Source organism: Micromys minutus (assembly GCF_963924665.1).
Source record: "Micromys minutus genome assembly, chromosome: 9".
Lineage (NCBI taxonomy): Eukaryota > Metazoa > Chordata > Mammalia > Rodentia > Muridae > Micromys > Micromys minutus.
Window position 1 is genome coordinate 30,743,252 of NC_137978.1, and position 22,437 is coordinate 30,765,688.

The 22,437-nt window shown below is 45.9% G+C and overlaps 1 protein-coding gene across 1 annotated transcript; it reads right to left on the bottom strand.

Moving 5' to 3' along the window:
• Positions 1 to 234: 234 nt before the first annotated feature.
• On the bottom strand, positions 235 to 20,867 carry SLC5A9 (solute carrier family 5 member 9; the record flags this gene model as incomplete). Its single annotated transcript, XM_080921219.1, has 14 exons — positions 20,718 to 20,867; positions 18,386 to 18,457; positions 15,691 to 15,795; positions 15,229 to 15,393; positions 13,913 to 14,018; positions 13,445 to 13,525; positions 13,007 to 13,212; positions 12,683 to 12,818; positions 11,879 to 11,986; positions 9,747 to 9,897; positions 7,953 to 8,121; positions 6,356 to 6,571; positions 3,007 to 3,190; positions 235 to 443 (listed from the first exon to the last, which is right to left on the bottom strand). Exons 1-14 carry the CDS (start codon positions 20,853 to 20,855, stop codon positions 235 to 237), a joined length of 2,046 nt encoding a protein of 681 aa, XP_080777345.1. The 5' UTR covers positions 20,856 to 20,867.
• Between the last annotated feature and the right edge of the window lie 1,570 nt (positions 20,868 to 22,437).

The following is a 22,437-nucleotide window of genomic DNA, read 5'->3' on the forward strand; positions in this document are numbered from 1 at the left end:
AACCCAGTGTGAGTCCTACTGTGTGACCATGGGCAATCCTGGTGATCAGTCTAACCCTTTTTATCTCCACTTCACAAGCACATAGGACTGGATGCTCCTCATGGGGGTCTTTTGCTCTCAGCCTCTGTGGTCTGCAGTTAGCACAGCAAATCTGAGAGAGCCTGCCTCTGGTCTCAGGGTCTGACCAGGGTTCAGGGGTTTTTACTCATCTCAACTAAATCCTAGTTCGTGGAGTCACGAAAAATAGCCCCAGAGAAAGATGTTGATGGCCAGCAGGATGATGGCGTTGATGTTGCAGACACATCTCCAGAGCGGCTCCTCCTCAATGCTGGTCAGCTTCTGCTCCAGCTCAGCCTTCTCAGCTGGGCTCAGGGCTTGCTCTTGCGTCCTTGAGAGTCCGCAGAACCAGTTCCACAGCCACTTTCCCCAGGACCTGTATGGGGCTGGGTGGACGGGTCATCAGAAGAAAGAAGGAGGGACGGGGGGCAAAATAAAGGAAGAAGAATGAGAAGGTTGGATAAGGGGTTGAGAGTGTTGGGGATAGTAAGACATGGAAGGAAGGAGTGGGGTACACATGGGAGGACACTTTACGAGGCACAGGATAGGTGATAAGTTGAGTCTGTAGTTTGAACTGTGACCTTGGCAGTAGAACCCAATGGTCAGAGCTCAGAAGCATTTTACTATGAGGATAGTATGTTGGAGATAGCACTGTGCTTTGTCACTCAGAGTCCCAGTGCAGAGTGGGGACAGAAATTGGCCTCTTTTATCTAAAAAGGGGGAAGGAACACCCAAACCATATTTCCCCAATTATGGGGCCTAACACTGAGCTGGAAGTCAGGAACCTAGCAGCAGGTCCAGCTCTGCCCTCATCCTGTTTCCTGTAATGGTGGGCACTCTCTCTCTCACAGCCTATGACATGCTCTGCATTATTCTAAGAGTTGTTTAAGCATCTAATGTAAACAGTGGTTAAAACGCTGTAAGAACTATGAGTTCTGGGGCCGTGTGAGGCTGTGGGAATGATTTCCAAATGCTCAGGTGCCTAAGGAATTCGGGCCAGGCCAGAAGTATGGAGAGAGCGGCTGAGCTTGTGACTACACAGCTCACAAGGGCTAAGCTTAAAGGGGCTGCTTTCCTCCTGTTTTGAGGTTCCTTTGTTTCCTCAAGGATCCACTTCACAAGCACCTTCCTTCTCTGTCCCTCTCACTCCTCCATAGTGGTGTTTTGGCTTGAGGCATTGGGGTTGTATTTTCCCTGGACATCATGGCTGACTCAGAGGCTTACTTTCCTCTCTTAGGGGCAGTTAGCTGTTCACAGGGAGCAGGCCTTCCTTTGTATCAATAGGAACTGTTTGTCGTGAACACAGGGACCAGCAAGGAGCCAGTCTGTCTCTGTAATGGTTTGTGCATCTAACTCTGGGGTCCAGCCATGGACTCCTTTCCTCTGGAAACACTCTTTCCTCTCTTCCCTCATAGCAGCTTCACCTGCATGATGGCTTGGAGGATGGTATTTTTAGCTCATAACCTTTGCAGGGGCCAAAGTCAGTCTTCGCAGTGAGGGGCGAAGCAGTTTTAAGACCCATTCAAAATTGGGCACATGGCTATTAACACTTGCAAAAGAAAAGTGAAGCTACACTTTTTTTTTTTTTTTTTGGCCAAGCAAAGTGCACTGAACCTAAGTCAGGTGACTGGTAAGACCAGAGAGAGTGGCTTTGGCTTGTGGTGCCTGTGAAATGACCATCTCTGTGTCTACTTTTCGTGCTTGTGGGAGAGCATCTCTCCTCTGCAGACTGCTCCACTGGCCTTCCACCACCTCTGCCTGGGCAAGAAGTATTGAGCCTTAGATGTTGTTGGCTCTGGAGGACATGGTGTCTTTAGCTCCTAGGGAGTGGTCATTTTTATAGAGTGAGGACCTTGAATGAAGGTGAAGGGCCTCAAAAAGTGGGGGTCCATTCAAGCCTGAGGGGCAATCCAGGGTTTCAGACCCAGTGAATGCAGAAGAACTGGGATGCAGAGCATCGACCAATGCGCATGTCCAGCTTCATCAGGTATCTTTAACTTCCTGCAGGTACAGAAAGGTGGGCACAGCAGAGGCGGGTAAAACACCAGGCTTTCTGAAGGCTGGGAGTTTTGCCCAAATCTATGTAAAACAGCTGGGGAGAGAATCCCAGCTTCACCCAGGCACTGAGATGCCATCTACCTAAGGCTGGAAATAAACACAGCACTTGTATTTTATTAAATTTCTACTTCATAAGGGAAAAGATAATTGGACTTTTACTTGCAGCTGATGTGACTTTTGGAATTTTAATTTTTTTCCTTGGGAATATTATAACTGGAGAAAAAATCTCAGTAATGATGTCATTCTATCACTGTGAGGTCTTAATATTATTATTTAATCTCACTGCAAGAAGGTTATGACCTCATTATATTGTCAACTGGCACACTGTGGCTTTGATTTAATTAATGTACTATCCTAACACATTTAGCAACCTCTGGGAAGGCATAAGCAGTTCTAAGAACCTGGCAGGAAAGCAGCTATTTTTCTACACTGTCCATGTGACAACAGCACAGGTGTACAGGCACGCTCTACACTCTTCCCACCAGGTCCCACGGGTGAAGACTGGGCCACCTTCCACATGGAGTAAAATCAGTAGATGTACTGTTCACTTTCCTGCCCATAGGTTTCTTCTGGACCGTTGGTTAGATCCTGTGGAGAATGTGTGGGCATCTTTGTCCAATGCTGGCCTCAGAATTAGGAAGCACACCTCTCTGTGGATAGACTCTGAACTTAGCCACCTCATCAGTTAGCAAGTCAGTCTTTAGACTCCCATTGGTCTTAACTGATGTTATAGTAACATGGGAAGGTGAAAGGGTGCTTTTGATTGGATTTCTCCCAGAGTCCTACATCCCCAGTAACCACAAAATTGCTCCTTGGAGGATGCTCAGCATTCTGCTTGTCTTCAAGCTCCTTTATGCCCCATTATGTTGCCCCAAGATGCACTCAACCTACCTCCTGGTTGTTCAGGCCCCTGGGTGGCATTTGCTTCTTCCCCATCTCCTGCAGGGCACTCCACCACTGGCCTCCCTGCCACTGCTGGAGAGTTGTCACGCTCTGTCTTGTTCACACTCACAGAGGCTTTCCTCTGCAGATCAGGTATGGCACAGTTCCTCGTCCACCAGGTCAGGCGAGCAAGCTAGAACAAACAGAAACAATATTTGGAGTCAGAGGATATTCCAGCTGTGGAGAAGGAGGTCTCATTCACTGGAGCAATAAGAACCAGGCTGAAGATCAAAGCCACATTGCTTTCCCTTTTCTTCAAATAGGAGCCTTTCTTGTATAGCCACTTTCCGACAGGCCTATGCTAGGTGCTGGAAGTGAGATCTGAGCCGGGAATTCCCCAGCATGGAGCTCAGCCTGGGAGAAACGAGCCTAGACAGGTAGCAGGTGCCTGATCACCAGTGCAAAGCTTCGAAGGTCAGGGGAGGAGCTGATCACTGGCAAGAGCCAACTTGCAAGCCAGCAAGAGCTCCTCAGCCTTTAGTCAAAGAGAAGGATCTGTAAGCTGGGTTTTCAAGGTTCTCTCAAAGTGAGTTGAAACGATCCAGACTGGAAATGGTTGGAAAGGGAAATAAGAAATATCGAGAGAAATATTAGGTGCTTGAGAAAACAGGGAGGAGGGAAAGGTCTCTGCATTTATCTATGCATCGATTCCCCTTGCAGTGCCTGGAGCCAGACCTGGGCCTTACTCAGGCAAGCATTTACTTAAGCGACCACTCAACCACCCATCTACCTCCCCATTCTAGGAGGTGGCAGCCTTCGGAGACGTTAGGAGAGCAAAACTCACAGGATATGGAGACTTATGAAATGATCAAGGGAAGAGAAGAGGCTACGGTGGGTCTTGTTCCCTGGCTCACCTGATGGCATGGGTAACTGAGCCCCTCCAAGGGGGGAAAGATACAAGAGCGGGTTTGGGGCTTTGTGAGAGAAGAGGACAGGGAAAATGTGCACACAAATATGGTGGTGAGCTTGAAGTGTCTGTAATGTTTCTGAGATGTTCAGTAAGGAAAACCAAGCCTCTGTCCCTTGGATGGCTCTGGTAACTTTCTTTTCTCTGTTTTTTTTTTTTTTTTTTTTTTTTTGTTTGTTTGTTTGTTTTTGGTCCAGAAGATTAAAGCTCAGCTTCTCTATCTCTTATCAGTGGTGTTAGAGCCAACCATGATGGTGCCTCTCTTTCAACAACACTCTTCCCCTGCCGCAGCAGCTTTGTTCCACGCAGAGCCAGTGTCACCTGCCTGCTTCTGCAGTCCTACTGTGCACCATGTGTATTAGGCCCAGGTGTGCCTCTGTCTGGGATCTGAGAGGCTTGTCTCTTTCTGCACATCTCTGTACAGCTTATGAACTTCATGTTTGCTCTGTGTTCTCACTAATAGCTCATAGGCACTGCACCTTCATGCCACCAGGAGACAGTTAGATTTTCAGTTTCAGTCTTGACAGAGTGAATAGAGAAGAGACAAAAATGAGTGTCATAAATAGTTGTTAAATTAGTAGCCCAGGGACATTGTGGGACAGTGGTTCTCAATTTTTCTAATAGTTCCTCATGTTGTGCTGACCCCCAACCGTAAAATGATTTTATTGCTACTTCACAACTGTACTCTTGGGACTGTTGTGAATTGTCATGTAAATGTCTGTTATACGGGCTATCTGCCACATGACCCCCAAAAGGGCTGTGATTAGGTTGAGAACAGGTGCTCTAGGGTAACCTGCCACAGAGGTTTTTCTAAGGTAAAAGAATAGCCCATGAGGAGACCAAAAGATTAGAACAATAAAGTAAAAGTCAGGAGCAAAAATATGCCTGGTTTGAGTACAGAAGAGGCCTTCGCAGTCCAGGATGTGGTCAGTGGTGTCCAGCTGTCCTTAGAACTGACATCAGACAATGACAAGAACAAACCATGCATCTTAGCAACAAGAATAGGAGTAGCTTCAATGAGCAAAACTTGAGTGGTGTTCTGGGGACATCAGTGGGTTGAGAGAGTGCAGATAGAAATGGACACTGGAAGTGAGGACTGCTCTTTAAGCAGGTTGTCTGTAGAAAGAGGGGGCGGAGATGGTATCCCTGAACTTTTTCTTATCTCCTCCCACCCAACCCCCCCAATGGCCCAAAGGTCTAAAACACTACTTCTGTAGTCAACATCAGTGATGTCAGAGATGATCCTGGGATGGATTCTAGCAGGGCAATGCTTTAATATGTGGAGTGAGAATTCAGACAAGGGAAAATCAGAGAGCCCAACAATAAGAGGTCACGTCTGGCCACAAGCAAGAGGCAGCCCCACTTGTTCATCTGTCATGAATCATTGTTTAGGAGAGTCATAGAATCATTGTTCAAGCTCACAGCACCACACAGGTGAGAGTATTGTCAGCGACTGCCTCTCAATGTTTTAGGGCCCAACTTCTACCACAGATTTTTTTCAGTGGCCACACTGTGTCCTATCAGACTTTGTATGTTGAAGCCTTAACTCCCATATCTTGGACTATCAGCTACGCATGGTGATAGTATTGTTAGAAAATAATTCATGCACGATGAGGTGGTATGGGCTGCCCCTCCTGCGATCAGGTCCCAAACAGACACAGAAGGAAGATTACGTGCAAACTTAGGAAGAAGATGGCCACATCCAAGCCACAGGAAGGCTGTCAGATGAAAATAACCTGCTTCTCCCTTGACCCCAGGCTTCCAGGCTCCAAATGGTGAAGTGACACATTCTTGAGGTTTATGCTGTTTAGTCAGTGATAATTTTGTTGGCTTTAGTAAACCAAACAGACTGGAGGAAAAAAAGCTTTAAGAGACTTGTACATCAGTATTCAGAGGATGGGGTTCCAGTGCTCTCTGGTTCTTTTCTCATGTACTTACTTCTCTCTTATATAATACACACACACACACACACACACACACACACACACACACACACACATAATTTCTAAGCCCAACTCAGAGAGACATTGCTAGTGCACCTGTTCCTGGATACCTGTGCTTTGTTCCTCTCATTAAGCCTAGAAGTTCTGTATTTCCTCTTCTTGTAGTTAAGAGTTTGTGCTGGCATCTGCTCTCCTGAGGGCAATTGTTGGTAGGGACCATTTATCTTAACCCAGCACCACACTTGTCTCATAGTGGGTAGACAGTAAGTTACTGAACTGATTGTGTTACTTTTCGCCTGAGACACCAGTGAGCATGTCCTCCAATAGATATCTGCTTGGCAGCTGGTGAGACCATAACCCAGCAGGATAAAACCCAATGGGGGGTTCCAGGCATGGGAAGCAGGGGAATTAATTGCCTCTAGTAGCCACATCCTAAACAACAACTTGCCTTTTCATCGGGGATGGGCTCCGTGAAGAAGCTGACTATGACGATGATGATCGCAGTAAGTCCACAGAGGAGGAGAGCGAAGTACAGGTAATGAAAGTCCTTCAGAACAACTGGCCGTCTGTCCATCTCCCCACAGGCTGGGGCCGAGTATGAGAACTCCAGAATCATACGCAGTATTCCCACGACCAGGCCAAACATGAGGCCCCAGAAGGCACCCTGAGGAGAGAGTGGAAACGTGGACAGGGAGGAGAGAGGCTGGGGTGAGGTGGGGGCAGATTGTAGGAAGTTGAGAAACCCTGCTTTAAGCTTTAATATCTCTCTCTTACTGGTTTCCTACTGGTTCCCCATCAACACTCTGTGCTTTGACTTAAAGGGCAGACAGAGCACTGTACTGAGATGGGTGTGAGCTTCCTAGTTGACTTGAGCCCATTGGTTTGAGCATCCTGGCTCAGAGTTTTCTTATGTGGAATGAAAAGAAAGGTTGGCAAGCACTGAGCTGCAGATGCTCAGTATGCAAACAGAACGAGCTGTGTTTTCTCTTAAGCAGGGAACACCAGGAGCCTGTTGGCAAAATTCTGTTATAAGAATTAGAAATCTGAGCGGAGTCACACCCCTCCTTTTTATAAATGAAAGTCTCAGACCTCACATTAATGGTAATCCCACGTGTTCTTAAGCCACACCCATTCCCAGCATGAACTGGTCAGATGACTGAGATCTTAAGGAGATATTGATCTTGAAATCAGCACTTTGGAATGAATTTGACCCAGGCTTTGATAGGCCCTTGCCATATCTGTGGATGTCACCAGGAATAGATCTTGCAAGTAGTAGACATATTTCTTAGGGAGGGATAAAGGGAGGGGTTCCTATGATGGCATTTGTCATGACCTTGAGTTCTCTCTTTGATTGTGTGGAGTCATGAACATGACACCCTTTAACTTTTCAAGACACCCCAGCAGATTCGGGCCAGTGTCTTCTTTTTATCCTGAGATATAGTCATAGTCAAGGTTTCCCTCCTGGCATCTCTACCCCCTTCTCACATTTGTCAGAACTTAGTGTAGCTACAGGACAGCTGTGTGCATCACCCCAGGAGTCCAAACGGGGTTAACACTGCTGTCCTTGCTGCAGCTTTGCTTGCGTAGCTTATCCAGTCTTAGAGTTGGAGCAGAGACCACAGAACCTTAGGCTGCCCTGAACATTTTTTCCAGCAGTCTCTTTCTCTACCACTGCCCTTTTGGGAATCATCCCAAATGTCACTTCTTCCAGGAAGTCTTTCCTGCACCTCTCTTTGGATCCTCTTTGCTGGCTCCTCACCTCACAGAGGCCATTGTTCTTTGCTTACTTAATAATTTTTCTTTCCTGTCTGCTCAAGATAGGCAATCCATGTGAACCTTGTAAACCATTACATTCGTGAAGATATACTTAGGTTGACAAATGTTTACTGGGCATATAAGAGAACCTTAACTCAAAGGTAATAGTTTAAAACCTAGAGAAGGCAGTGCCTTGGGCAAAAGTCCTAAGGCTCTGGGCTAAGATGAGTGATAGAGTGTCACCCTAGACCTTGTGGTATGTGTGTGGAGGGGCACAGTGTTTCACTCACGGGTTCAGTGACCCTCTTGCAGAAGATGGCCAGCAGGAAGAGGGCTGTGATGGGTGGGGCTAGGTAGCTGGTGATAGACTGGATGTAGTCAAAGAGCTGCCCACTATTGGAGCTCTGGATGATGGGGATCCAGAGGATGCTGATGAGTACCAGGAAGACTACAAACAGCCTGTGGGAAGAGCACAGGGTTATGAGCGTGCCACACATGTGGTCAAGAGAGCGTGCATGGGAATCAGGAAAGGAAAGTGAGTTATCCCAGGCCACAGGAGGTCTGTAGGTTAGGATATCAAAGGATATCAAATATTAAGATGCAGAAGCTTAGACAGTTAAGATCCTAGAAATTAGAACCCCAGAATTCAAGAACCCTTAGTTTCACACAGCAGATGGCTCCAGGTTGTTCTGTCCACCATTGAGGAATAAATATACCTTTCACCCCAGCCATGTGCTGAAAAGTCTCTGCTTAGGATGCCTTTGCACTCAGCGCTATCTAGAGTGGCTTGTTTCACTGCCCTTTCACTGGCCAAGAGTCTCTGCTTCTTCTCTTATTTCCTCTTAGATGATCTGATGACTCTTGGTGACTGATTTAAAAAAACTAATAACAAACTGGATGAACATTTCTTGGATAGACTGAATGCAGTAAAGTGTATGGCCACCAGATGGCGCCAAACTCACACTAATAGAGAACAACAGTTCTCTTGCGTTCCTGGAGGAATACTTCTGAAACACTTTTTCTCTCCTCTTTTTCCAACTTTGCCTCTCTCAGGCCCTGTTAGATAAGTAACTGCCTATGTATCCTCCTTGCTACTAGTTTCCTTTCCTGTCCTACTCTTAGAGGCATGGCCACTGCCTGGCAGTGTACAGATAAGCAGGCTGTAGGGCAGAAACCAAACACCGGGGAGGAACAGTGAGTGTGAAGAGAGAGGCATCTAATCTCACATCCCTAACCACCAAGGAGGATGGAATGTGCTCTTTAGTTCCAAACACAGAACCATGAAGACATGAATTGTGAAGCAGAGATTTCAGAACACAGCCTCTTACCCTTATTTGAACTCTGGATCCCTAGTCTATGAAGAGTAAGAACATTTACCACCAAGTTACACTTTTAAAAACATAAATGTTATACTCAAGGTGAACATCAACTTTCACAGCTTCATGTTCAAGGCTTGTGGGTCATTCAGAGACAACGTCTTTATGGACATCTTCCTTAAGACTGTACTTCACTGTCCCCTGAGGTTAGTAGCATTCTCACTGTCCTGGTACAATAGCCAGAGCTGGCTCAAAAGACGTCAAGGGTCGAGATGTCCCTCCTACTCATACTTTGTCCAGCTGGGTTTAACACCACTGGTTCTGAACCTGTGGGTCGTGACTGCTCTGGTGATCAAAAAGCTCTTTCACAGTGGTCACAGAGCACATATCCAGCATATCAAATACTTACTTTATGATTCATAACAGTAGAAGAATTACAGCTATGAAGTATCAAAAATAAATTTATGGCTGGGGGTCGCTGTAACACGAGGAGCTGTATAACAGGGTCACAGCATTAGCTAGGCTGAGAACCGTTGCTTGTTATCCATTATCATCTCGCGGCGAGCTTCGAGATCTTGTACAAGAGGCTATAAAATAGGTAAGGATCCTGACCCCGAGCATTCCAAAGAGGGAGAGGGGCACGAAGCTTAAAGCAAAGTCACACAGAACCTACCGTTCCGAGTGCTAGCCTGGGGTCCAGACTAGCCGGTCTTCCCATGACACAGGGATGGGAGAGGAGAGAGAGTTCTGAAAGCATGGGTCACATACCTGCCTACCACCATCAGCTCTTGCTCCGATGCCTGCCTGCGGAAACGCTGCCACACATCTATGGCAAACAGGGTGCTACTGCTGTTGAAGATGGAGGTGAGTGAGCTCATGAGGGCAGCCATGATCACAGCAATCATCAGGCCTCGCAGACCTAGGGAGACAAAGAGCTGAGTAGAAATACTGAGTGGTATTCATTTAAGAGCTCTGCCAGGACAATGTGGGTTGCAACCGAGTCACACAAGGCCAGGAAGTTTGGGACGGAGGAAGGAAAGCTGTGAGTGCTGGTGAGGGTCCCATTTAGGGAAGATATAGAATGAGGAGGCCGGCAGTGCGTGAGGTCAGGGTCTGGCTACTCTCTGCCTCTGCTTTGTGTCCAGGGGTAGCCCACTGGCAGTTCCTGAGCCTGATTGCCCCTGTGCACCATAAAGTATCAGTGAGTCAAGGTGATAGGTTCTCTGCAGTCTTGATGTCCTGCTTTCCAGTTGTGAATCTCTGAGGCTGGGAGTAAAAGGCTGTTAGCATTCTTAAATGTTTATGATATGTTTTCTATTCTTTGAAACATACGTGTTTTGTATCACATTATAGTCCAGCCTGAAGTCTCAGTCTTGGAAACAGACCTGGGCTTTTTTCCTGGCTCGGTAGATTGCTAGATAAATGGATGATCTTTGAACTAGTAGCTTCCTTTCCTTTCCTTTCCTTTCCTTTCCTTTCCTTTCCTTTCCTTTCCTTTCCTTTCCTTTCCTTTCCTTTCCTTTCCTTTCCTTTCCTTTCCCCCTCTTTCCACTTCTTTCCATTTTCTTCACTTGGACAGAAGAAATATTGAGGGCACACTAATATTTAAAGTCTCTACTTCTGATGGCCAAGTTTCTGGAAATGACCTTTTAACATTGGGGAGGTGACCCCAATCCCAGTAGTTCTCTGGCCCACCCAGGGCCTCTTTCCCTCAAATGTTCTAGTGTCTCCCTGAAAGCCTTGAGAGCACTTCACTGAGCTTTCCTCCTCAGTTCTTTGTAATAACGCCTTACTGTGTTCCCTCACAGATGGCAGCATTATCCTAGATCCTTTCCTCAGTTTTTTCCTTCCTTCTTTGTTAACTGCTTGGCCCTTGACCTTCACTATCTCTGTTATTTCTCTGACTGGCTGTAACTACTAAAGAAAAACAATAACCACTCATACACAGCCTTCCAGTTCCTTGACCAAATACCACCTCTAAAGATCATGAATTAGAACCATCTTTGGGTCTCTGTCTTTCTAGTCACTAATGAATACAGAGTTATCAGATTCTACCAATATTACTTTACCAATGTCTTCAAATACTTTCTCTTCATCTTTAACACCACTGCTTTGCCCCAGTCATAGGTGTTGCTTATCTGGAGCATTGAAGATTCCTCACTGATGTTTTTTTGACCTTCCCCTCCTAGTCTGTCTCCATGTTGAATTTTACGAGCATAGTGGTCCTATGGAAGCACAACTCTAATCATTCATGTTTGAATCAAAAAGCCCCAGCATCCAGTGACCTTCTTTACTCCCGGAAAAACAGTTGTTTCCTCTGCATGGTGTTGGACCATAGCATTCCCACAGAAAGTTGAGCTCATGCATCCTTTCTGCTGCTGGCACATTGCATGGTCTTTCCTCCCTGGTCATCTGCAAGTGCATTCATTATCTTCCTGGAATGGTGTTCCACCTGCTCTTGGTCTCTGACAAGGTGTTTCTTATGACTCGGCAGGCAGTACTTTCTTTTTCTGGATAATTCTTTCTGACACCACCTAGGCTTGTTCAATGCCTCCTTTAGGCTCTTCTGGTCACCATGACTTATACTCTTGGGAAGCCCAGGAATGGTTCCTGGATACCACATAAAGCCTGGGATCAGGGCATTGCCTTTAAGCATTGTATCTCCAATAGTTGGAACACATAGCAGATGTCTTAGGAAAGCTTGAGGAAGTGTGTGTGTGTGTGTGTGTGTGTGTGTGTGTGTGTGTGTGTGTGCGCGCGCATGGGCTGGAATGATCACAGAGATGAGTCTTTTTCTTCACTCTTTCCATCTATTTGTCCTTCAGTCTATCATAGGTATGAATCTATGATCTTAGAGGAGGTACCAAGTGGTAGAAAGGGGTGTGGGAGCTGAGACTCACCCACAGGCATGAGGGCCATAACCAGCTTGGGGTAGGCAATATTGGAGCATCCAACTCTGGCCCCACACACTTTTTGACAGATGTCAGGGTCCACACAGGCAACTTCATCTGCAAAAGAAGGGGGCTATATGATGTTGTCTGAACATGTCTAAAATGTTTTTTAAAATGTCCTTTTAGGGGATGTCTTAGTTAGGGTTTCTATTCCTGCACAAAACATCATGACCAAGAGGCAAGTTGGGGAGGAAAGGATTTATTTAGCTTACACTGTCTACATTGCTGTTCACACGAAAGGAAGTCAGGGCTGGAACTTAAGCAGGTCAGGAAGCAGGAGTTGATGCAGAGGCCATGGAGAAATATTACTTACTAGCTTGCTTCCCCTGGTTTGCTCAGCCTGCTTTCTTATAGAACCCAGGTCTGCCAGCCCAGAAATGACAGCATGCACAATGGGCTGGGCCTTCCTCTCTTGGTCACTAGTTGAGACAATACCTTATAGATGGATCTCAAGGAGGCATTTCCTCAACTGAGGCTCCCTTCTCTGTGATAACTCTAACTTGTGTCAAGTTCACACACAAAATCGGCCAGTACAACTGAGCCCTCGTCAACTTACCACACAAACACCTCACTATTAAGCCTCAACCCTTACTTTCTTATGCAGCCCACTCTCTCCCTTCCTAACTACCTTTCAGGCCACTGCTAGCTCTGGAAATCCTGCCAGCCCTTGCTGTAGCTTACCTATCCCAGAAATACTTCTCTGTAAATGCCTTGCAAAACCCACAATACACAGAGAGCATTATTAGGTCTTACCTGGGTACAGGGCTCTGCTGATCATGCCAGGCATGACTATGAAGAACATTGGGAGGATCTTCAGGTAGCCCCCCAATACTGAGCCTCCCTTGGCATGTGAAAGACTCTTGGCTGAGAGAGACCTCTGCACAATCACCTGAAACAGTAGTAGGGGAGACAAGCCGCTGGGTCAGAGAGGGACTAAGTACAGCGAGCCCCACAACTTGCCAATTTTGCCTTCACACAGTCCCAGGATAATGTACGATTGTCTATACAACAGAGTGCCTGTTTGTTTATTGGTTTTCAGGAAGCCACTGCTGGGCCAAGTCAGGCTGAGGACATTACCTGGTCTGTGCACCAACACCAGGTGGCCAAGACTGTGAGGCCAAAAATGAGACCCGGCCAGGGGATGTCCCCATTCACAGGATCTCGAAGCATGTGGAAGGCATCAGGCCTTGGGAGGTGACAGGTAGTGTTGGGAACTGTGGTATTAGGGATGGCCTGTCTATAGAGGTGTTGCAGGCCTGGATACCAGCCGACCTCCTGAAAGCCTGTAGGAGAGATATGGTATGAGAAATGGCCTGAAGCACTGCTCCTAGCCCCATGGGAGCCTCTGGGTTTGAACTGATAGAAAGATTGGGAATAGGCAAGGGTACTAGGCTTTGGGCTTTGGGGTAGTGAGGACCCTGATTTTAGGGAGTGTTGACCTAGAAAATTTATATGGCTTTGGGCTATAGAAAGTTCTAGGAGTCAAGATGGGGTGTATTTAGACCTCTTTCTTACCCAGAAACATGAGAACCAGGGCTCCTCCAACCATGATCACAGTCTGTAGAGCATCTGTGTAGATCACAGCTGTGAGGCCCCCTGGGTACCCAAGGAGAAGATACATCAATCAGCATCAATAGGAGGGTTCTTTATGGCCTACCTCTTCTACCTTTTCTCTGTGCAGCTCGTCCTCAGCAGTAACCCATGTCTCTCTCATTTTGTCTCTGTGGAGTGGAACAGATTTTTCATGTCTGTACTTCCTACTCCTTTTTGTCCTACTGTTGTTCCATCTTTCTCCGTGACCTCTCTCTTCTTGCACCTCTGTCTTTATTTGTTTGTCTCTGTGTCTCTTTCTCTTACTGTCCCTCTCAGGACCATAAGTCTTACGCATGTCTCCATCATCATCTTTCTGTATCTGTCTCAGTGACAGGATCCTTTCTCACCTCATTGTCTCTACACATTAATGTGGCCCTTCCCCCTTTTTACCTGCAATGGTGTAGACAGCTGTCACCACCAGCAAGAGGACGGTGGAGAGATAGAGATTCCAGCCCAAGGCCATCTGGATGAAGAGGGCTCCAGAGAAGATGTCAGTCTGTAGAAAGCCAGCACCCACAAGTCCATGCCACCCAAAGCTTCCAGGATGGTTGGTGTGGGTGTGTCACCTGCCTTAGCAGGTGCCCTCAGCCTGTCCTCAGTTGTCATCAAACAATGAAGACAAGACTAAAGTGCCACACTGATGAGTTAGGTCTTGGTGTTAAAGTGCCCCACTAGGGGATGTGGGTTTGAATTTGTAGACATGGAGGCATGGTAGAACTTAGAGGGAGATACTGTATAGTGCTTTGATGAAAAAACAAAACAGTTAAGCCTGGGTGGTTTGTTTGTCTATTATGAAAGGGAGGCTGAGAGTGAAAGTGGAAGATGGAGGAAAGAAAGCTAGAAGAAGCCAGAGATAAAGAAGGCAGCATATGGGAGGGGAGAAAGGGAGCTGCACAGGGTGCTGGCTGCTCCATGACATAACATGGGCCTGTTGGGATGGCTCGGCAGACAACCATGGATTCTGGACAATATATGTGCTTGGGTTTATTGTGGGACTTGGGGTATAGGCTTTGTCCCAGCTAACAACGTTGGACCTCAAAGTAATTTATTGCTAGATCTAGCACTTGATTGACTGTGTTCCTTTTAGTCAGTTTGTTCAGCCCATCACATGCTTGCTTATGAACTGATTTCAGAATCTATAATATGATAGTGTGTGTGTGTGTGTGTGTGTGTGTGTGTGTGCGTGTGTGTGTGTGTGTGTGTGTGTGTGTGTGTGTGTTAACCCTCTGGTGCCATGGAAGTCAAGATCAAATTCTGATTGCAGATCTAGTCCTTCCTCTGTGTAGACTTGAATAATTCACATCACATGCCTAGGTTTTGATTTCTGACTTTAGTTCAATAAGTTGACAGTAGAAATCTTTTGACTCCAGTCTTCTAGGCTTTTACTAGTTGCTGAACCAAAAAGCATCAGTTAATGAAAAGATGAAACAATGGGCTCTAGTTGGATAGTTTTTTAAATGAAAGATCAATATTCACTTAAAACATTTATCTTCCATTTCTAATTGTCCCACTTTTGGATGGAGGCATTCTCTAAGGCCATGTGTATCCATGGATCTTTCTTTTATCTCTCATTTAATTCACACATGCTTTCATTTTATACCCTCCCTCCATCTATTCCTCACCCCATTTTCCCTCCCTCCTTCCTTGCCATGAGTGAGCTCAGCATAAGGTCCACAGTAAGGAATCCAACTTGGAGGCATACCCACCGATATCTTGGTGAAGATGTAGAGGATGAGAGACAGGACTGACATGTACACCTGGATCCTCTGTCCCCCAAATCGTTTCTTTAGGTACTGTGGCATGGTGACCACACCAGCTGCGATGTACACAGGGACAAAAATCCAGCCCAGGGCCAGAAGCAGGAAAGTTGCCTGGAAGAACAGAGAGAAGGTATTTTGATTGTAGAAAAGTTGAACTTCCCACCTGAGGATAGCATGTTGTATGGAGAGCCTTGAACAAGAAAATGAAGGACCTGGGTCCTCATCCCAGCTTTTCTGGATAACTTCAGCTGAGTCTTTTTTTAAGGCCTTGATTTTATTATCAATATAATGGGTCTTCTGTTTACCAAACAGCCACCCAAGTTCTTCCAAGATATCTTTCATCTCTAAGGTCAGGCCCAGATGGTTCTGACCCTCCACACTCTGGAACAGTCAGGTCAGCTTCCTTACATTCCACTCGAAGCCACCCACAGCAAGGCCTCCAGCAGCCCCTGTTCCAGCCAGGCCGATGAATAAGCCGCTGCCCACATTACTGGACATTAGAGATGCTCCAATCTGCAAGGCACAAGTGAGGTTAAGAGTCAGGGGTCAGAGCTAGTGTAAAGCAATCTGGGCTTAGGACCATTAAGAGTGGAAGCATCTAGAGGCTGTGATTTTTGAGGCATTGGCTAATTAAGTGGAGCCATTTCCAGGGGTTCTTCTTTCTCCTCATAAGGATGCAGCCAGAAACACAAGTCATTTCTCATTAGCTCTGAGGTTTCCAGCTCAGGTAGTCTATCATGTTAAATGGATATAAGTTTCCTTCTCCTCAGACTTTATGCTCCAGATAAACAGAACTCTTAGAGGCTCCTGAAGGCTGTCAGGCTTTCTCTACTCTTTCGAGAGTAGAATGTGAGTAGTGGTAATCAGGCAGGCAAGGTGAGCATCACCAAAATGGAGGTGCAGACATGGCAGACATGACACATGCGTGAATGAGAGAGCAAGTGAGTAAGTGGGTAGGTGAGAATGTGTGGAAGTTGAGTTGTTTGGTGTAAGAGTATGTGAGTGAGTTCGTGGGAGTGAGTGGGGACAGTACATGTGTGCACTGTGCAAGTATATGTGGACATTGACTTTTATGAATGTGTGTGCATCTGCCTTGAGGTGTGGGTGTGTGATTGGGAGAAGGTGAGAATGTATGTGTACATGAATGACCTTGTGAGAATTTGGGTGAACATTCGGTGTGACTGGGTTTCGACATAGGCCTGACCTCCCTTCATCTGACTTTAGGAAGAGGAAGTTAATTTTCAAGGATCAGTAGAAATTTAGGGTGTGGTCTTGTGGGAGAGATGAGGTTTACAAATGCCTGGGATCAGTTTTTGGAGATTGTTGGAAGCAGTCTCACATCACTATTCTTTAGTTTTAAATGCAGGTGTCACTCAAGAAAATAGTTTCTACTTCTTATCTCCTCATTGCCTTAGCAACTTCATCAAGCAATGAGTAACCCCAGTTCCTCCTTCTTCTCCAGGTTTGATTATATTGTTTATATAAGTTTATATGCCCACATAGCTCTGTGCATTTCTATAGCAGAAAACTCCAGATATAATTTGATAGGTCCAGTGCCCAACATGAGGCCCACATTTGAAAACAGAGGAGGAGGGGACTCAACTCTCCCTGGGTATTTGGATACAAGATTGAGCACCCAAAGTCTTACTAAGAATATTTATTTCTGAAGTCTTATAACTTGTTCCCTGTGAATGAGCAAAATTGTGGGGAGTATGAGCTGCTTTGTTCTTTGACTGACAGCTGACAAATTCTCTGAAGCCTGGATGCCTTAATTGGGCAGCTGTCAATTGAGCAGCTCCTATTGCATGGTTGGTAAGATTGTCACCATGGTATCTCACCTGCTTCAAATGCTTTATGGATCCATTGAGGAGACTAACAGTGCAGCTTCAGATGGATGCTGCAACTTGGTTCTTAGAAGTCACAAATGGCTACTTGAGGAGGCTGTGCTGTGGCCATGACCACTTCAGAAAACATGCACCGAATTGGAAAGACCACACCTTGGGCTAGACTAGCCTTGTGGATGATAGATGATTACTTAGTCTATAGATACTCAATAACACAGGAGGAGGAGATTCTCCTCAGGGGCACGGAAAGTCTGCGATTAGTACAGCGTGAGGCTTGTGCTTGGTCCTAATCTAATGAGTGTGACTAGAGGAAACTGGAAGCTTTATGTATATGATGATGTAATGGTGGAAACTATATTCTGAGTAAAATGCACTTCACTTCTTTCCTGGCCTATAAGTTCATCGGTTGTCACTTTTTTTTAATTAGTTTGGAAGCCTTCTTTTCAGTGTATTTCCCCCAAACTCCCTACTGTATCTCAGGGTTGAAACATTTGGACCAAATGGTCCCTTTTCCTACTCAGGGAACATACTGGGTTTGTTACATGAAGAGCAGATATTAGGCCACAGAGCTTTAGTAGTGAGAAAGCAGCCAAGTTCCAGAACACTCTGAGAGCCAATAACCCTGATCTTCAAAGCTATGACACAGAACCTTAGGCTAAAGAGTTAAACAAAAAATTGAGATCAGAAACTGCAAGAAACTTAAGACCATAGTGGGACCGCTGAGAGCCCAAGGGTCTGTTAGGAGTTGAATGGTAGCTGAGAGTACTATAAATCTGGATCAATGAAAACATTTGAGAGAGACACAAAAGGCTGAATAGTTGAGGGGCTCAACACCCCAAAGTCAGAGATGTAACTTCATGGGTGTTAGAGTTTCAAGCTCAGAATAACAACTCTTGCCTTGTGTACCTAGAACAAAAACTCTCTGGGGCCATGAGACTTCATTTCTATTGTACAGAGCTGTAAGCTTCTGTTTGGGCTCCCAGCTTACAAACTTCTGAAGTTGAGGGCTATCAACAGTATGTCCCCCTTTCACCTTTGATTTCTTTCTAGATAGAACAAAAGAACCCTTAGAGAGCCATCTGTGACACATACAAAAGGCATCCCGGGCTGCTGGTGGATTGGTGCAAGAGAGGAATCCAGAGTTGGCAAAAACATGAGGAAGGTACTGATTTAGTTCTGGTAAGAAAATCTGAGAGGAAGCCATGGCTGGTGAAAGGTGAGAATAGATCCCAGAAGAGGAAGAAGGAAAGCCAACTTACTGGCCACCAGGTCATGGATCTCCCAGCCAGGAAATAGCCACCAATGGTTCCTCGGCTTGCGCGGATGGATGACTAGAAAGAATATGCAGAGATGTTAGCCTCTCTACAGTTCTTACCTTTCATCCCAAACTAACTGCCTCCTTGGTGCAGGCACTGTAGGGACAAAGAAAGCAAGAACTGAGGCAGAGCAGAGCTGTCTCTATACTGATAGTGTCAGTATTTTTAAACTACAGCCTGTGGGAGAGCCAAATCATCTTTGTTAGTTTTTCCCACCATCTATTTTTCAGGACTGATGGAAAGAACAAAGGAAACAGGCTGTCCAGGGTCTTCAGGAATAGCAGAATGTCATGAAAACAAACTGGAAGATAATCAGGGCCTTCTTACTATCCCTTCTCTTAGTAGCTTCTTCCAAAAGATGGGTTGGAATCTGTCTTAGAGCTATACTGTCCAATTCTCCCCCAAGCCAGCCTCTTCTTTCTTCCCAGCTAGGCTTCTACACTGCAGAAGGCACTGTTGTAGCTGTCTGGCCCAGGTCTCTGAACACTGGGCAGAATGAAAAACTCTATTTGGGTCATTCCTTGATATGGTCTGGAATTGGAACATCCCATTGAGCCTACTCAGGATCCTGGAAGGAGGTAGTAGATGATCTGTCAGTAAACTGTTTTGGGATATGAGTGTAAGTACTTTCTCTGGAGACATGAACCAAGATGTCTTGGTCAAGACATTAACAGAACTGGAATGATAGTTGTGGATTCTCCAAATCTTTGGTATTGATGTAGAGAAAAGGGTGTAAGTTAGGCTTAGTGTGTTTAGGGATGATTGGGGTATTGTTAGTGTCTGTGATGTGGGCTGACAGTGGGTAAAGGTGTGTTGCAATTTGTGTTTGAAATGTTTCAAAGCCTCATGTGTTAAATACTTAGTCCTCAGTGGACTATTAGAAGTAGAGATTTTAGGAACTGTCTGCTTTATGACGATTCTGATTTAATCAATATATTAATACATTGATGGATTCAAAAGCTAATGGGATATTGGGAAGTGGTAGAAACTATGGAAAGAAAATGAGCCCTGATTAGAAAAAAAATGGGTCACATAGGGTGCAGATTTGATGGTTATGTATTGTCACCAGCATTTTCCTCTCTCCCTGTCTGCTTCTCAGTATTCATGAGGTAATGGTGCTCCTCCACCCAGGCTTCAGTTGCCTTCCCATGTGTCCATTATAATGGCCATCTGGGTGCAGTCTGAGGCCTCAGAAACCTGGATCCTAAAGACATCTTAAGTTGATCTACAATGTTTTGTCACAACAGAAAGCTGAACAGGACTAAAAGATACTTCAGAGCGGGAGGCAACAAATCTGACTACATCTGAGAAAAGAGATCCTTCAAGTAGAGGAAGGAAAAACAAAAGGAATTAAGGGGTTTCCTGCTGGTCACCTCACAGGGGCTGCTGAACTCCTGCCTACTAACCTCTTCCCCCATACCAAGGCTGAAAAGCAAGGGCTAACCCCTCGTCAGAGGAGTGGACTAAGGTCCATAGGAATTCTGGACTAGCTGAGAGTAGGGTGATGCTCCACCTCACAGTAGTTAAAAGGTATTGACCTTTCAGCAGAGTCTTGTGTTGATAACAGTCACTGTTGATTGCCGGGAACCTGCATGTCAGGCACTGTATCAAGTGCTTGTGTGGGTACTGTCACCAAATGATTATAACTTTCAACAGAATCAACTACAGATACATGGGGGACTGAGAGGTTTCCACATCCGCAGGGCCACATGGCTCTGACCACTGGAGTTAGATCTGGGCTCAGGGTTCTCTGAGCTCAACACTCTGCACCTGGCCTCAGCTTTGTGGTTTCTGAGAACAACAGGAACGTTGGAGTCTGGAAAGTGCTATTCCCCAAGAGGACACGAGTCCAGCTCCTTGTCCAAGATAAGAACTGAAATAGAGGAAGGCTGGGGATTAGCCTTCCCTGAGTTAGGAGTCTTGAGGCAGAAGAAAGGAGGGTCAGACTCACAGAAGCTAAAGGGAATAGGAGTCAGAGTTCCTGGTCTGACTTGCCTCATTCACTGTAAATCCATTACTCAGGCAGGCCATGGGCTTTTCTGGGCTTCAGTCACCCATATCCAGAGACAGGATGGAAGTGGATAACTGCTAAAGTACTATAGTATCAGATATCTCTGGTTGGATACTCTCTCTCTCTCTCTCTCTCCCTTTCTCTCTCTCTCTCTCTCTCTCTCTCTCTCTCTCTCTCTCTCTCTCACTCACTTCTCTCCGGGTTGAAAATGAGAGGCTTTTCTTCCTCCCTGCCAGGCTTCAGCATTACTTAATTCCCACTCACCCAAATTCCCACCGCAAGGACAAAGACAAAGTAGATGACCACCACCACGATGTCATAGGTGTGCAGGCTGACTCCAGAGCCCAGGGCTGGGTGTGTTGTCTCAGCTCTGACTCCATCCCTTGAAGCTCCAGGCTCCATTGCTGCTAGCTCCTTGCTCCTTTGTTACTGTTGGTTCTCAGCAGGCTGGACTTTGATGTCCTGCTGGCTTCATTCTTTCCCTTTAATGATTAGACAAACCCAAGTGTTATTAGCCTTTGAGAAGGGGAGGAGTTTTGCTGGCATGTGAGGTCCCGCCCACATTTCTTCTAACTGCAGTGACTCATGCTGAATAGTTTTCGGCCTCCCTCTTTTTGCCTGCTGCCATTGCATAGACCTGCATGCATATATGCTTGCATGCACATATGTTTGCATGCACATATGTTTGCATGCACATACACTTTGGAAATCAAGATGCCCAAGCATCTGTTTGTAGAAGAGGAACTAAGGACAGTGAATGTGGATCTGAGGCTGAAGTTCCAGTTTCTTAGTCATCAGCTTAATACAACTTTCCTTTACTCAGTAAGAGGGAGAAGAGGGAAGGCAGAAGGGTCTAGGATCATCTTTGTAAAGCCGTTGCTGCCTCATAGACCTTCACCTCCAACCCTCACCAAGGTTCCCTGTTTTACAATGGAGGAAAACCTAGGAAAAGCCTAATTACGTTTTTTTTTTTTTTTTTTTTTCAAAGAATGGGGTCATTTTTCTGTACTCAATCCACACTTTCTGTCCCTGGCTATGACAGGTGACATGGTTGAGGTCAGAGTTTCCCTGGGAAAAGAGTGTTCACTGAAGATCATCTGCTAAGGTTTAGGCAGCTGCATTTCCAGTCCCCACCATGCCTTTTGAACCACATTTGAGATGACTTTGGGCAAGTTGTTGTCTCTGAACTTAGGCATCCTTCTCACCAATGTGCACCCTGTACCCCGCTTACCTCACTGCAATAAGGAGATCAGAATGTGCTCCCAAGTTCCTCTTCAGACTCTGGCCTGTTTGGTGGTAGGTGCTGAGGCAGAAAAACCAGTGTTAGCCACCATTTAGCCAACGAGCCCCCAAATTAGGCACGCAGCATGCCTGTTAATATCATCCTGGAATAGCTACATTTAGAGCTGGCAATCTGCGAGTGATGTTTCTGGCATAAGTGTGTCTCTAGTTGGGGTTGGTAAAGGGGCCCCACTGCCATGCATTCCCACCTCAGTGTCCTGTGAGAAGTACAGACCTGGTTTTAGGGAACAGGTTCTCTTTGCCTTTAATTAGAGGATAAAGCAAGTGAAAAAGCAGAAATGTGCACCTCTTTTGCCCAGAATAACAAGTATAGGCCATCCAGAGCCATAAGGAGTTTGGCATGAATCTGCCATGGTAGCCAGTTGGAATAGGTGCCGCAGAGTGTAACACTCATTTGGGTTACAGGCCAGAAGGGCAGAGAGGCGAATTTGTAGCAAAGGTGTCTTCTACATGTATTTATATGTAAATAGGTATTTATCAATTAAGGAGCTTGGTCACTGTTAGCAACATAAGCAATAAGTGAAGGACACTTCCTGGTGTCTTCCTTGCCAGAGGGGAAACTAAGCATGGGTGTTGTTGGGGAGGGATAGAGCCTAGGTGTGACCTGAGATCACTGAAAATGATGTAGTGCTGCCTGTGGTTCATTTCTTCAGAGAAAGATGAGGGTATAGTAGGGAGCTGA